Below are 15,352 nucleotides of genomic sequence, written 5' to 3'. Positions count from 1 at the left end.
GCAAAAGAGTTGAGAAGGCAACACAGAGTACTTCCACGTTTACTTCACCTGCAGTCACGTTCTGGTGTAGACCAATTTGATCAATTTTAATGTCTGATCACAGCACGTAACTACCATGACAGAGCTGTTGATTCTTGATTCTTACCCTGACATTTAACCGTCAGTACGCTATTGTCCCTTCCTCAAACATGTAGCCTAATAATCAGCTCACGTTAAAGTGGACATTATAAAAAGAGCAACATTGTAAAAACAAACAAAAAACATGAGTTTTGACACACAAAAGTGTCCTCATGTGGTCCGAGTGTGATCTGAGGGGGCACAGGGTTCATGTCTGCTGGGATTATCCAGTTATTGCAGCACTCACACCACGTTTGTGTCTGTGTGTGTGTGTGTTCATGTTGTGGTACCACGTCATGCCCATTAGTTTGTTTCTTATTCATGCTGCATATGGTTAGTGCAATAAGTTCCAGCAAAGCCTCAAACTTCCACACCGAGATCAGTGAAGCCCTTTATCCGTTCATTCTGAAGCCCCGGGCTCTCTGTCCGAGTATGCCAGACCAGGACCTGCACAAACAAAGGCAAATGAAACAAAAACACAACAACAACAACTAAAATGGTGTTTCGAAACGAAGCGGGGCTGGTTCAAATATCGCCCTCCGGTGGGGAGGTGCTGCAGTCACATCATGTAGGGGAGGGAAATGAGGTCACCTTCGTGCAGTTGGCAGCCTTGGGCTCCAGCTCGTTGAGGGTGATCAGATCTTTCAGCAGGTTGCTCTCCAGGTGACCTCCTTTGACTCCCTTCAGCTTGAAGTAAACCCGAGGTTTCCTGAGGATGAGCTGGAGGTTAACCGCAAACCCTGCCATGTCGGTAGCGAAGGGCCGGTCGGGGGCAAACTTCGTCTGCCACCCGTAAACCTTGCCCATCATGTTGATTTTAGGCGACTCGTAGCGCAGACCCCCAACGAAGGCAACTGGCCAGACCGACACCTTCCACGTTGAGCGCATCTGAAACAGGAGAAAGGAAATGATAAACAGAGCCTGGCCCGTGCTAGCCATGTAGCTCATCATGAGGCAAGTTTTGTCTAGGCCCACAAACCTCCTCGAACAGCTCCAGGCTGTATGTGTTGTCGTCATCAGCAAAATAGACAACGCCACGGTGGTGGGAGGGATTGTGTCCAAAGGTGTCGCGGAGCCAGTGCAGGCCATGGTTCCTCTGAGCCATGCCCCGGGGCAAACGTGCACCCTTATTCCCCCTCAACGGCTTCACAGGCTGAACTGTCTCCACGCTGAGGTGGGTATAGTTCAAGCCTTTGCCCTGCAGAAACCTGGATACCAGGAGAGTCTTTCTTGGTGAGTCCTCCACAACGATCCAGTGTAGGTTGGGCACGTGCAGAAGCGTGTTGGCCAGCCGGGTCAGCTCCGCCTTCTGGACGGGACGGCTGTATGTGGGGGTTATTACGTAGATGGTGGGTAGAAGGTTGGGCCATGTTGGGTGATGGCCGTGTGTGTGGTTTCTCCCAACAGCCCCTGGTTCGATGCTATTGACACAGGCATCATGTAGCTGGACGCCATCTGCCTGAGCTTTCCTCTCCACATTCCTGTGATCTGGGACACGCAGAGTGGTTTATCATTTATGTCAAGCTACATGAAAGAGAACAGTAGCAAGTTCTTTTTGTGCTGGATTAAACAACAAAGTTGTGGATATTGGGGAAAATATAAGGGAAATTAAATACCAAGATTTTAATAAGAAGAACAAAATCATAACTCCAACCAAGAAGACCATGGGGTCATCCAAAACACCCTGACCATATAGGCATGTGTTCAGTGGTCTTTACCCATCTGGAGCGCTGGTCTGAAGTGGATCTGATGCCAGTAGGTGATGAGTAAGCTCCATTGCAGCACTATGAGTATGAATGTGAAGACGTCCCTTCTCCTCATCATCCTCCTGCTCTGGATCGTGACATCAGCTGCTGAGGATGACATCAGCAAAACTCTCATCCTAGTCCTAGACTCTGGAATATATGAAACATTTGTAAACTATGCAACTCCCCAGAATATACTGTATAACAATAATTCATGTATGGAACTACATTTACATTTGGGGCATTTAGCAGTCTTATCCTGGGACACTTACAAAGTGCTTTCCCTTTGTTCACTGAATACATCCTAGATAGTAGCACAGATAGATCAGAATTCAAGATTCCCTTGAGCCAGACTACTACTAAACTACAAGAATGTCATTACCTAGTATTTAAATTAAACAGGCTCACTTAAACAGGAATTAAACTTTTACCAAGAAGCGCAAATAACCATAGACAGATAGACATACAATTTAAGAACAAGGACAACTTGTTCAACTTGTGCTATCTGTGGTGTTAGTGCTCATTTAAGTACTCAACAAACAGGTAAGTGTTCAGTCTACGGACTCTGCAGTCCAAGCAGCTAATAGAAGATCGTTCCACCATCTTGGGAGCCAGGACAGAAAATAGTCTTGAAGTTTGTCTTCCGTGAGACTTGGCATGGTGTTTTTTGAGTCGAGCCATGCTTGAGATTCGAAGTGCTTGTGGTACAGAACGGGCTTTGACCATGGACATCATGTAGGGAGGGGCTAGTCCGAGCAGGGGCAAGTTTTTGTCTTCGTAAGCAAGCATCAAGGTTTAATATCTGATGTGTGCTGCTACTGGAAGCCAGTGAAGAGAGCACAGCAGTGGGGTCACATGTGAGATCTTGGGGAGATTGAAGACCAGTCGTGCTGCAGCATTCTGAATCAGTTGTAGAGGTCTGATGACCTGTAGAGGAAGACCTGCAAGTAGGGAGTTGCAGTCGTCCAGTTTTAAAATGACGAGAGACTGCACATGCACCTGAGTAGCTTCCTGTGAAAGAAAGGATCATATTCTCCATACGTTGCAGAGGAGAAATCTGCAGGATCTGGTCACCTTTGAATCATGTTGAGAAGGACAACTGGTTGTCCAAAGTTACACCCAGGTGTTGAGCTGATGGTGTTAACAGGGTGTTCTGGAAAGAAACAATGAGGTCATTGTGTGGTTTGGGGTTCCTGGAAGGTTCAGAAGCTCCAGGGTTGAGCTTCAAGTGGTGAGCAGTCATCCATGAAGCAATATCCACCAAGCATGTTGAAGTGCACCCAGAGACCTGGGAATCAGAACTAACACCAATATACTTTCTTAAATATCCAGTAGAATTGTGATCTAGAGCAGAGATTGATGCCATTGAAAACTGCACAACATACTATACAGAAAACAAGGACGAGACTTTTGTCGAAGTTGTAGGGATCAGAACATAGAGAATTCTGTCTCTAAGAGTAGACCTATGGTAAGAATAAAGATGTAATGGCTCTTGTGCGAAAGCTCAGGTCATATATAAAACATTTCATTCATTTTCTTAACTCACCTGTTTTTAGGACACTCTCACAACCACAGCCTGAACAGTGGGACTGCTAAATCATATCTATAAAACAACAGAAGTAGTTTAAATGAACACCAGATCATATCTCATGAATCATGTGAATCTGAAACATCTTTCTGTTTCATTTCATCACACATAAGACTAACACAACCTTTGGGTTTCTGTTCAAGCAGAACAACAATCAGATACCCCTGAACAACCACAATCAGATACCCCTGAACAACCACAATCAGATACCCCTGGGTCTGTGAAATGATCAGCGACATGATCATGAGAGTTCCTCTAGGAGTAGCAATCAGGAGTTTTGCCACAATGGTTTTTTATGCCTGATGCACTGCAACTTTATTCAGATGAGATGAAACCTTCTCCACATTCAGCATCTTTTTGTTTGGGAGATACAAGGAGGCACATGGGAAGTGAACATGACTTGATTCAAGCACCTCACTGTCATGCAGCTTTGTCCTCAGAACTACACTTCCCAGCAGCCCCAATCCTGAACATCACAGTACTGAGTACTAACACCCGTTTCATGTTCCCCATGAACTATTTAAAGAACTTTCACTCACTGCACTTTGTGAAGTATTGCCACTCCTTGTTCTAGTGTGCTACTGAACGGTTTCCCCTCGATTTGTTATTTCTGGTTGCCAAATCTAGTTTAATTCATTGACTATCATATTGTGCTCTTGCCCCTTTGTTGGCCTGATCTGTTTTTTTTTTTATTTTGGCCATTTGCCTGTTTTTTTTAATCTAATTGTTATCTACGCCGTGGTTTAATAAACCATGTTTGTCCTCTATTTGACCAGCTGTGTGGTGTTCAATGTCCATGTAAAGTCCACACTGATGTAAACACTCAAGGTGATGTAAATGAGAGAACCAGATTCACTATTTTTTTTTTTTCAAAGCACCAAACCCAGGAAGTTTGCAACACAGGACTGCAATCAGGGGGAGAGAGAAGCTCTTGCAGCATTGGCCATTTATCACAGATTTGAGAAATGTTTGTATATCACAGGGGTTTTCAACCAGTGGTCTGTCGCCCCCTGGTGGTCCATGGCAGCAGTGCTGGTGGGCCTTGACATGCTATCCAGTTTAACTACTGAAAATACTTTTTGAAAATTATTTCATTTTATTTAGAAATCTAAAATTTTTCATATGATTTGGGGATATGAATGAATAACTAATTTAATACCAATGAAAAAATTAATGAAAAAACAATAAATAAATGTAGGTGAACATTAAATCAATGCATCAAATTGTAATAATGTTGAACACATATCATGTGTCTGGCCCTTACAGAGAGTCACTACGATTTTATGGGAGCAACTTCTCACTGAGATGTAGCCATCAAGCTAACACTATGTCTGTTTTGAATGCTACTGTATCATGTATTTTGAGAGTATTTTGTAAGGGATAGAGTATTTGGAACATTGTTGGACCATTCCTTCTCAACTCAGTTCCTGGACACCACTGGTATCTTGTTCAATCATGTTTCACAAACTAAGCACTTGGACAGGCTGGTACAAGGCTGGTATCTGCAGTGCCAGGGCCCGTGGAGACAATAACCGTCATCCATCTAGAGGAATCTCCCCCTCCCCATTACAAACAAAGACTGAGATTGTGGACCCTTGGGGGGTGGTAAAGTGTGACAAAGGGGACTCGTCTAAAAAATAAATGAGCAAATGGGGAAGAAATCTTGCTTGAAATCAACTTGAGACTGTGTTTTTCTTGACTATAAATTAATAAAACTAAATAAATACGAAGGCAGAGGATCACGGAGGCACACAGATTATGACTCGGTCAGGTCACAGGTCACAGCTGAATTCTGTCTATCTAATACCCGTTTGCGCACAACCTTTGATCTAAGCACTCCCGTCTGTGATATTTCTGATTAATAAGCAGGAGAGAATAATGTAGGTGATGTATTCACACAGAAAGACTTACAGATACAGAGGTGCATTTATGAATCATTTATAGTATCTGTGCTGTGGATGAAAGAAACATCATGCTACTCTCCTCTCTTTTTGGTGCAAGGCAGCACTCAGTAGTATAATCTATAAATACAGTCTGCCCTCACACAGAGATACATTTTTTTAATTTAAGTCTAATTTTAAAGTAAACAAAGTGCCATGTTTTTGTGCCACCACCAAATTGTTGATCTTTTAAAGGGAGGGATGGATGGAGGGATGGATGACCAATAACTACATCCACAAAACTAGCAGCACATGTAAAATGTAAAGCATGCCACTGTCCTACCTTCTCTGGGTGGTGGTAACCAGGGGGTAGAAGTGCAGATCTAGCTGTTGGCAAACACACTGTCTGCCGTTTAACATGACTGCTCCCCCAGAGGAGAGGCGATAATCTCTTAACAGCATCGTCTTCCTGTGAGTAATAAAAAACTTGAATTAACTGAATAATTTCTACGCATTATTTTGGAGATATTTATGTAAACATAATGCTTTATAACTGCAACTAATGCTCAATAAAATAGTACAGTAGCAAAAACAACAGTAGCAGCTCCAACTTACCCTCGCAATGCTGCTCCAGACATGATGTACCAATTTGCGGCGCATTGAAATAGTGATGCACACAAATCTCCGCTGGACCAATGAGTGACAGCCTGGCAGCCAATCAGAAGAGAGATTAGGGAGGGAGTTCCTGCAACACCATGCCGCTCTGAACCAGTGCGCGGATCGATGGAGGTACTTTTTAATTTCATAATCCTTATATGTAACATCACGGATTTAAAGCCGTTTAAAATACGTGTGTGTAGCCTTGTAATATCCTAAACACTCGCCCCAGAAGCGCTACGTGGTCATCACAATGAATCATTGTAACATATCGCACGCGAATCTTATGCCCTTGCACTAAATCACAGGACTAACACTTCGATGCTCGATGAAAAAAGCCTGAAATCTTCCTTTATCCTGTAGGTGTAATGATCCTTTATATTTATATTTGTCATGTAGGTGTAATGATCCTTTGTCCTTTATATTTATCGCAGTGTTGCTGTCGCAGGTCTGTCGCTGATAAATTGTTCCATCGCAAGTAATCGCGCGCTGTGAAGGGCATTAGCGCACCAGAAGCAACTACCCCTCCTATCACTACCTACCCCTCCTACCACTTACTACCCCTCCTACCACTAACTACCCCTCTTATCACTACCTACACCTCCTACCACTTACTACCCCTCCTACCACTAACTACCCCTCCCACCACTACCTACCCCTCCCATCACTTACTACCCCTCCCACCACTACCTACCTCTCCCACCACTTACTACCCCTCCTATCACTACCTACCCCTCCCACCACTAACTACCCCTCCCACCACTACCTACCCCTCCCATCCCCTCCTATCACTAACTACCCCTCCTACCACTAACTACCCCTCCCACCACTACCTACCCCTCCCATCCCCTCCTATCACTAACTACCCCTCCTACTACCCCTCTCATCACTATCTACCCCTCCTACCACTAACTACCCCTCCTACCCCTGGATCATAAAAGGTATCACTGTCCTAATTACGCGAGTGGTTTTATGTTTTCCGTCACGCGTCGGGAGAGTCTACAAAGCCACGTAACTAAAGTTTTAATCCAGGTAATCTCCCTCTCCGACCACTAACTACAGCTCCTCTAGTTCAGTACAACGTAACTAAAGTTTTAATCCAGGTAATCTCCCTCTCCGACCACTAACTACTGCTCCTCTAGTTCAGTACAACGGGCTTTGCAGTCTGAACAACTCTCTGCTGGTTTGCTGAGATGTTCTATCTAGTAGATCTTGGTAATACCGCCACTGAAGGTGTAGAGTTTGGTTCTTGCTCAGACACTAGGACGCAAGTCTCCCGTTTGTCATATGTTACACCTTCATAAATAAATGAAGTCCTTATTTAGTGTGCATGTGTATCTTTCAGGCACTTTAGAGTGAAGAGAGCGGCGACGGTTTGAAGACACTGAAGGGAACCGAACCGCATCCGATTACCGCTTGGTCCGCTCGGAGGAGTGTCGCATCGGTTCTGGCTCTTCCGTTATTGCCCGTTATTGTTAGTCTGGCGTGACACACGTCAAATGAGTTTTGTTCTACAAGTTTTGTTTGCGCCTTAAAAGTTCAGTTTAGTGGAGAAGTTTGAACCAGACTTGACAGATTAGTTTTTTCTTCAATCCTGCTTTTGGCGATTTTTAAAATATTCTCCGCCTCACGTCTGAAGAATGGAAGCCACCGGTTATGGATACTACCGTTGTGTCATTTTTATCTCGATGTTTTTGGGGTACGTCTTATACTACTTTAACAGAAAGACATTCTCCTTTCTGATGCCATCGGTTATGGAGGAGATTACACTGGATAAAGAGGAACTCGGTGGGTGTCACTCGTTGAGTTTAAAAACGTGCTGTGTTCATTATATTCCACATCACCGTTAAGAGTTTGGTAGTACATATATGCTTGGTAAGAGTTTACTCTTCATGTTGATTATTTTAACACAATTAAGTTCATCCCAGGGCTAACGGAAAAGGCACAGTGTTTAAATATTACATTTTGTAAAGGGCGTGTTATGCAAATGCTGGTATCCCAAAGGATCTGTCCATAGCAGGTGCAGTGGTTGCTGACAGTAACTTTACACCTTCATACATCAAGACTGCTGATTCTGTTTCATTGATCTTGTTTGCTGTTATCTGAACAGTGGGGTGTCGTGCACTGTTCATATAGCTGCATGGGCTTTGCGAGGATGGCCTCGGTACCGTTTGACCCTTTCCACTGTCTGTGCCCCAGGGCTAATCACCAGCAGTCAAACGCTGGCTTACGCCATCAGCAAGTTCGTGAGTGGCGTGCTGTCCGACCAGCTCAGTGCCCGCTGCCTCTTCTCCGCTGGCCTCTTCATCGTCGGGGTCATCAATGTGCTCTTCTCTTCGTCTTCGTCGGTTGTGGTCTTCACAGGGCTCTGGTTCGTGAACGGCCTCGGCCAGGGATTTGGCTGGCCGCCCTGTGGCAAAGTACTGCGGAAGGTATGGGGCCTTCACTTATGGTATGGGGCCATCACTTATGGTATGGGGCCTTTCACTTAGCCAAGCTCACCACCTTTTGCAGATGTTGCCCACAAGCAGCTGGTATTCAACGGCTTTAAATGTCACGAGCCCCTCCTCTCTGAGCTGGACCCACGACATAATTAGCACCCGTTCTGGAAGCTCCACCATGAAGCAATTTGGTCTGCACCTGTTATGCACAATATGACATTGTGACCTCCATGTGCCCATGGGGACCTGACCCTGCAGTATAGATGAAGGTTGCATACATGGAAGCTTTGGACAAGTTGTACTGATATGTGTCCTGTGTAATGAGTGAGCTGGTTTGTATTAAGGTAGTTTAAAAAATGTTATTTTATTTTTTATGTGTGAAGAGAAACAGATTTTGAGCTTTGAACCCCCAATAATCTAGACCTCCTCCCGTATCTCTTGTACATAAGGACCTGTAGTGAGACAAGGAAAGTAAATGTGCTTTGTGCTCTAAGAGGTTTTGGGTTACACAGACTGGTATTCACAGGGGAGCACGTTCCCAGGGCCAAAAAAGTAACACGCACAGCTGAGAAATGTGGAAACCACAACACGTGGTACCACACAGACACCACAACACCTCTTCATACAAAAGTAGTCAAGTGGCAGCTGTGAATGTCTGACATTTACTACTCATATGGAAATCTTTGGATTTGCCATAACATCACAATATGTAGTGTCTGTAAATCAAGGCTTGAACACAATCGTATAAATGTGGCAATATCAGTGATAACACTGTGATTTGGACCCCCCACCCCCCACATTTGTCTCTCAGTGGTTTGAGCCGTCCCAGTTTGGAACATGGTGGGCAGTCCTGTCCTGCAGCATGAACCTGGCGGGGAGTCTGGGCCCCGTCCTCACCACTGTGCTGGCTCAACACTACAGCTGGAGGGCCGTCATCTCTGTCTCTGGACTCATCTGCATGGTCTTTGCCTTCATCTGCCTGCTGATGGTCAAGAATGAGCCTGGAGATGTGGGCCTTCCCAGCATAGAGCCACGCAGCAGCAAGGGAGCGCTGAACACAGGCAGTATGGGTGGATGTCCAGTATTGATGTATGGGTGGATGTATTGGTGGATGTATGGGTGAATGTCCTGTATGGGTGGATGTCCAGTATGGATGTATGGGTGGATGTATGGGTGGATGTCCAGTATGGATGTATGGGTGGATGTATGGGTGAATGTCCTGTATGGGTGGATGTCCAGTATGGATGTATGGGTGAATGTATGGGTGAATGTCCTGTATGGGTGGATATCCAGTATGGATGTATGGGTGGATGTATGGGTGAATGTCCTGTATGGGTGGATGTCCAGTATGGATGTATGGGTGGATGTATGGGTGGATGTCCAGTATGGATGTATGGGTGGATGTATGGGTGAATGTCCTGTATGGGTGGATGTCCAGTATGGATGTATGGGTGGATGTATGGGTGAATGTCCTGTATGGGTGGATATCCAGTATGGATGTCCTGTATGGATGTATGGGTGGATGTATGGGTGAATGTCCTGTATGGGTGGATGTCCAGTATGGATGTATGGGTGGATGTCCAGTATTGATGTCCTGTTAGGCTGTAGAGTCTCTATATTCTTGCAGTTTACGAAAGTAGAGCAATTAAAATAAGAACAACAAATGTCACAATGTACAGATGAGCTGTATTAAACGCCACACCCTTTGAACAGGGTAATCGCACCTGTATCGCCCTGCAGATTCTGGTTTGGTGTCAGAAAGCAATGCTGTTCTGATCCTCTGCTGTTTCCTCTCTCTTCCAAGCCCCAAAAGATGAGAGCACTCTTACAGAATTCCTGCTCTCTCCCTATCTGTGGGTGCTGTCCCTCGCATACCTGGTGGTGTTTGGAGTGAAGATCGCATGCACTGATTGGGGACAACTGTTCCTCATGCAGGAGAAAGGCCAGTCTGCTCTGATGGGTGAGTCTGGCATGCTGGAAGACCACGTAGTGCATTACTGGAGTCTTTTACATCCAGCTGATGTTATTTTTTAGGGGCAGTTCATGTATGCAGCATCCTTCTGCTGTAATGGACATGTTCAGTGTAATATGACACATCCTAAATGGACTCATTGCAGTTTTGGTCTGTGTAGGTAGTTCTTACATGAGTGCCCTGGAACTGGGCGGATTTGCTGGGAGTATTGCGGCAGGTTTTCTCTCTGACAGAGCTGTTGCACGAGTGGGTAAACGCATCACTGTAAAAACACCCTGAAGCAAGCCCACATAATTATAGTTCATCTGCATAGCATGGCATCTAAAGTGGCCTGTTGTCTTTTAATAGCAAGGACTCGGTAGCCATGGCAACCCTCGGCATGGCCTCCTCTTAAGTATGATGGCGGGTATGGCGGTGTCTATGTATCTCTTCCGGGTCACCATTACACCAGAGGAACCAACGGTAAGCAGGTTAATTTATTGATGTGAATAAGTCTAGGACAATGTCAATGTTTCTGACTGGTTACTGTTCCAGGTCTAATATACTGATGTTAAACCACCGTTCTAATTAGACTTGCAAATTAGCTTGCATGTTGAGTCAGGGAAATTTTAGGATTAGGAAGCTTGGCCTTAAAGTAACTTTGACACACACATGCTGACTAACCATGTACATCAACCTCTATACTACGTCACTAGCATGGATGTAGCATTGCTAACCATGTACATCAACCGCTATACTATGTCACTAGCATGGATGTAGCATTGCTAACCATGTACTTCATCCTCTATACTACGTCACTAGCATGGATGTAGCACTGCTAACCATGTACATCAACCTCTATACTACGTCACTAGCATGGATGTAGCACTGTTAAGGGCCGTCTCTACATCCCTGAAACATGCATTATCTGTTACTACTTGATCCCATGATTACACACTGCTGCTTTCCTGACATCAAGATCTGATCTTTTTTTTAGGAAACTCCATTGTGGGCTACTGCTCTCCACCCTGTCTCGGTCCTCACTGGTGTTTCTGAGAAGGAGGTGTGGAAATCTTTGCAGTTTAATTTGAACAGTGTTAACCAGATATCTCAACACTCTTCCTGGAGAACTCCTTAAATGCAGTTTAGCTACAACCCATTCCTAATGCTCCTGACTAATAGCCAAGACATTCTGAGGACAGATCTCTCCAAGAGCAGATGCCCGACGTAGACCATAATGCATAATGATTCATTTAAAGGCATTTTGAACCTTGGATCAACTCCCTTGCAACTAAATCTTCTCTTGTATCTAGATTTGGATATTAGCCCTGGGTGCTGCTTTTGGGTTCTCCTCATATGGTCCAATCGCATTGTTTGGGGTAATTGCTAATGAAAGTGCTCCCTCCAACTACTGTGGGACCTCACATGCCATTGTAGCCCTCATGGCAAATGGTAGGTGTCTATTTGTTTTATGCCATATTTCTTAGATCTTGCTTAAAACACATCATTGGTAGTGGTTGGTCTATAACTCTATTTGTTTGAATGCAGCGCTTGTTATGAAGGACTCAGAACCTTCTAGAAGGTCACATGAATCTCTGCCTGTGTTGCTGTAGTTGGAGCTTTCCTAGCCGGACTGCCATTCAGCACCGTTGCTAAGCACTACAGTTGGGACACGGCTTTCTGGGTGGCCGAAGTGACCTGTGCAATCACCACCGTGTGCTTCTTTGCACTTCGCAACATGTGCACCAAGATGGGCCGGGAGCACCAAAAGGTAGAATGATCTCCAAAATCAGATGATGGACCCCGATCTGACTGATCTCCATAATCAGATGATGGACCCCGATCTGTTGATATCCATAATCAGATGATGGACCCCGATCTGATTGATCTCCATAATCAGATGATGGACCCCGATCTGATTGATCTCCATAATCAGATGATGGACCCTGATCTGACTGATCTCCATAATCAGATGATGGACGCCAATCTGACTGATCTCCACAAATGGATCGTGGATGATGATCTGACAAGCAGTGGCTTTTTACAATCAGTTCTGAGCTGAAAAATGCACTTTCCATATGTATGCCATTAGTTATGAAAGCGCTAATTCATTTTACTGTCATGGAAACAGACTGCTTATATGTTTAGTATACCTTCATCACTTTCCACTGAAGAAAAATAATAAAACATGGTATAATTAACACTTAAGTAATAATAGTTAAATCGTCAGATTATACAGTTATTGCAGCAATACAGCTGGTAAGGTATGCCTAAAACTAGTTTCTAGATACAGTAGTTTTAAAAAGCATCCAGGTCATCAAACATTTGTGGTATGTTTGGTTAATAATTAAAATGGTCAGTAAGGATTATTTATGTTAATCTAAATTAAATGTGTGGCTTAATGCCACCTTTTGGATGGCAGATTTAAATCATAGATTAAAATAAGAATAAGATGTGCCTTTGAAGAAAGTCCATTAGCTCTATTTCAACTTCTCTATTGTTGCTCTGTGTGAAATTCTTGTGAAACTTTCTGTGACATTATAAGCGCAAATGAGAGGACACAGATTCTAGTTACCGTAATTGCATTGAGAGTAGGAGAGACTAGGAGAGAATACCAGAGGTCAGATGCATGAATGCTTACAGGAGTAAATGTACTGCAGTTCCATTTACATTACATTACCCTTACACATTCCTTCATCACATGCAAGCTACTGCATATTTAATGACTGAAAACATTTTTGGCTCTATTTTTCATACTGTTATTTTGGTTTTCTGAAAAACTGAAAAAGTAGAGGCTACATAAAGTCAAAATCTACTCAACTCAACTGAAATATTGTTTTATCAAGGAAATGATTCCTTGGAAATCATGCTTTCTTTTCTTTGATGTTCAAGTTCTGAAGTCTCATGACCAGAATACATTTTACCCCACTTATCTTAACATTAAGCTCTAACATCTAAATTAATCTAAGATGAATTTCAAAATGTCATATGACTCATTTTGTAATTTATAAGGCAGCACAATGTATCAAATTACTGTATTTATTTACTATTAAAGTTAATTCTAATTTAAAATCGTATGAGTATACTTGAGAGCCAAATAAGACTGGGATCTGGAAGGGAGCAAGAAATTAAAATTCACAAACTGATTAAGCGTAAATGAAATAAAGTACTATCGTATACTGAGATGCTGTCAGAATGCGATAACGGCGCATTCAGCGAAACGTACAGAGTGTTGTTTTCTTGGACGTCAAAGAGCTTGTGTATATAGCGTAACGCGTGCTGTAGGTGGCAGTGCTGTGTTGGAACAGCCACATTCGTATCGTCACACAGCCGAAGAAGAAGTGGCTCCTCAAAGCGGATGTGGCTTTTTTTCAACTTCCTTTCTCTTCTGCAGCTCGTCAGGCTTCATCATGGTCGGTACCGCAGCTTAAATCAGATTAAAGAAATATCTCATTTAACTTTGCATTTAAGGGATGAGTCCAGCTGTGTACAATAGTTTATGATTAAGATCGTTTCGGTGAAAAAGAAAATGTGCTAAATGTTGGTTATTTGTTGTTTAATTGGTTATTTAGTGTCTACGGCGCTGTTAGCTACGGTGGCTAACGGCTGTAACGCGCACGAGGCCGTCCTGGTTCGGCTCGCGCCGTTTTGTGTCTTATGTTTCATAGCAAGAACAATTGGGTAGAACAATTAAAAACTAAATGTTTGAAACGTGTATCATATTTTTGCATTTTAAAACAAGCCTTTTATTCACTCCTGGTTTTGTCGGTTCAGCCACCCAAGGACTCGAAGCAGAAGAAGGATTCAGGGAAGTCCAAGAAGGACAAAGACCCGGTCAACAAGTCCGGGGGCAAAGCGAAGAAGAAGGTACCGCACCCCCCCCCCCCCCCCCCCTGTAATGGACCGGTACCTGTACTGGGCCGCTCCTTAGACGACGAGCCCCTTCCGTGTCCTTAATTGTCATACTACAATGTCTGTATTCAAATCACGTGGTAATTCTGACATGGCCGTAAAATAAATACTCGACTCATTTCTGCTTGACTTTTCTTTAGTTTACCCTTTGATTTGTGTGTCTTCCTGTTGAGTAGAAGTGGTCCAAAGGAAAGGTGAGGGACAAGCTGAACAACTTGGTCCTCTTCGACAAGGCTACATATGACAAGCTGTACAAAGAGGTGCCCAACTACAAGCTCATCACGCCTGCCGTTGTGTCAGAGAGGCTGAAGATCAGAGGCTCTCTCGCCAGGGCTGCCCTGCTGGAACTGCTTGGCAAAGGTGAGGGATCCTCTAACGCCCGACCATTACAGAACATAACAATGCACCTCAGTACGCATGTGGCTGTTGGCAGTAGTTCATGGATTAATTTTTATATGCTTACCATTTATTTGATACCGTTTTATGCTTTTTAATACAAGCTGTTTCAAATGTCACTATAGGGCTTTTATTCTTCTAATCTATTCTTCTCAACTTAAGGGATGATCAAGTTGGTGTCCAAGCACAGGGCCCAGGTGATCTACACGCGTAACACCAAGGGCACAGATGAGGCAGCACCAGAGAAGGAAGCATAATCAGGTAATTATCATGGTCCCAGTGTCATCCGTGTGTTACACTCTAACAATGTCTAACGTGGTGTTTCCCCTCTTACCCTTTTAGGATCCACTCTGGCATGTTTGAGGAATTTGTATAGTTAAATAAACAAGAAAAACAAAGATTTTTGACTTGTGTATGATTTTGAGGTTTCAGTATGTTTTTGCATCTCCAGGAACACTTATATTTTACAAGTTTTATATTACATGGTTGTAATAATGAAGTGTGGGCAACCCATGCCTGTTCAGTGGAAACCTTTCAGCGCTTTAGGTATTTCAGAGACTTGGCTAGGGAACCTAATCTGAAATCGTAATGATAGAAAGTACCAAGCTGGACCAAACCAATAGTTGAAAGTACCAAGCTGGACCTTATCTGTAAATAAAGGAATG

The 15,352-nt window shown here is 43.7% G+C and overlaps 3 protein-coding genes across 10 annotated transcripts; 2 read left to right on the top strand and 1 right to left on the bottom strand.

Annotated features, from left to right (window-relative positions):
* Window positions 1-306: 306 nt before the first annotated feature.
* On the bottom strand, window positions 307-6,531 carry b3gat1b (beta-1,3-glucuronyltransferase 1 (glucuronosyltransferase P) b). Of its 5 annotated transcripts, none has more exons than XM_077019278.1 (8): window positions 5,946-6,531; window positions 5,674-5,799; window positions 3,409-3,465; window positions 2,937-3,015; window positions 1,836-2,012; window positions 1,097-1,605; window positions 709-1,005; window positions 307-564 (listed from the first exon to the last, which is right to left on the bottom strand). In XM_077019278.1, the coding sequence occupies exons 5-8, from the start codon at window positions 1,996-1,998 to the stop codon at window positions 478-480; spliced, it is 1,056 nt and encodes a 351-aa protein (XP_076875393.1). In that variant the 5' UTR covers window positions 1,999-2,012; window positions 2,937-3,015; window positions 3,409-3,465; window positions 5,674-5,799; window positions 5,946-6,531; the 3' UTR covers window positions 307-477. The 5 variants fall into 5 exon arrangements, with proteins under 5 accessions (XP_076875393.1, XP_076875396.1, XP_076875392.1 ...); XM_077019281.1 differs by having other exon boundaries at window positions 1,836-1,967; XM_077019277.1 differs by lacking the exon at window positions 2,937-3,015.
* On the top strand, window positions 5,986-13,428 carry slc37a4b (solute carrier family 37 member 4b). Of its 4 annotated transcripts, none has more exons than XM_077019272.1 (10): window positions 5,986-6,119; window positions 7,333-7,775; window positions 8,187-8,419; window positions 9,240-9,492; window positions 10,233-10,388; window positions 10,561-10,646; window positions 10,749-10,862; window positions 11,377-11,442; window positions 11,693-11,831; window positions 11,993-13,428. In XM_077019272.1, the coding sequence occupies exons 2-10, from the start codon at window positions 7,628-7,630 to the stop codon at window positions 12,157-12,159; spliced, it is 1,362 nt and encodes a 453-aa protein (XP_076875387.1). In that variant the 5' UTR covers window positions 5,986-6,119; window positions 7,333-7,627; the 3' UTR covers window positions 12,160-13,428. The 4 variants fall into 4 exon arrangements, with proteins under 4 accessions (XP_076875387.1, XP_076875391.1, XP_076875389.1 ...); XM_077019276.1 differs by having other exon boundaries at window positions 11,928-12,063; XM_077019274.1 differs by lacking the exon at window positions 5,986-6,119 and adding an exon at window positions 6,677-7,019.
* A 263-nt stretch (window positions 13,429-13,691) lies between these two features.
* rps25 (ribosomal protein S25) lies at window positions 13,692-15,087 on the top strand. The gene is made up of 5 exons (XM_077019283.1): window positions 13,692-13,792; window positions 14,154-14,246; window positions 14,468-14,651; window positions 14,850-14,948; window positions 15,030-15,087. Exons 1-4 carry the CDS (start codon window positions 13,790-13,792, stop codon window positions 14,942-14,944), a joined length of 375 nt encoding a protein of 124 aa, XP_076875398.1. The 5' UTR covers window positions 13,692-13,789; the 3' UTR covers window positions 14,945-14,948; window positions 15,030-15,087.
* Window positions 15,088-15,352: the final 265 nt, after the last annotated feature.

This window comes from Brachyhypopomus gauderio, chromosome 10 (genome assembly GCF_052324685.1).
Source record: "Brachyhypopomus gauderio isolate BG-103 chromosome 10, BGAUD_0.2, whole genome shotgun sequence".
NCBI lineage: Eukaryota > Metazoa > Chordata > Actinopteri > Gymnotiformes > Hypopomidae > Brachyhypopomus > Brachyhypopomus gauderio.
The sequence above is the reverse complement of the archived record's forward strand: the minus strand, read 5'-3'. Positions and strand labels throughout refer to the sequence as shown.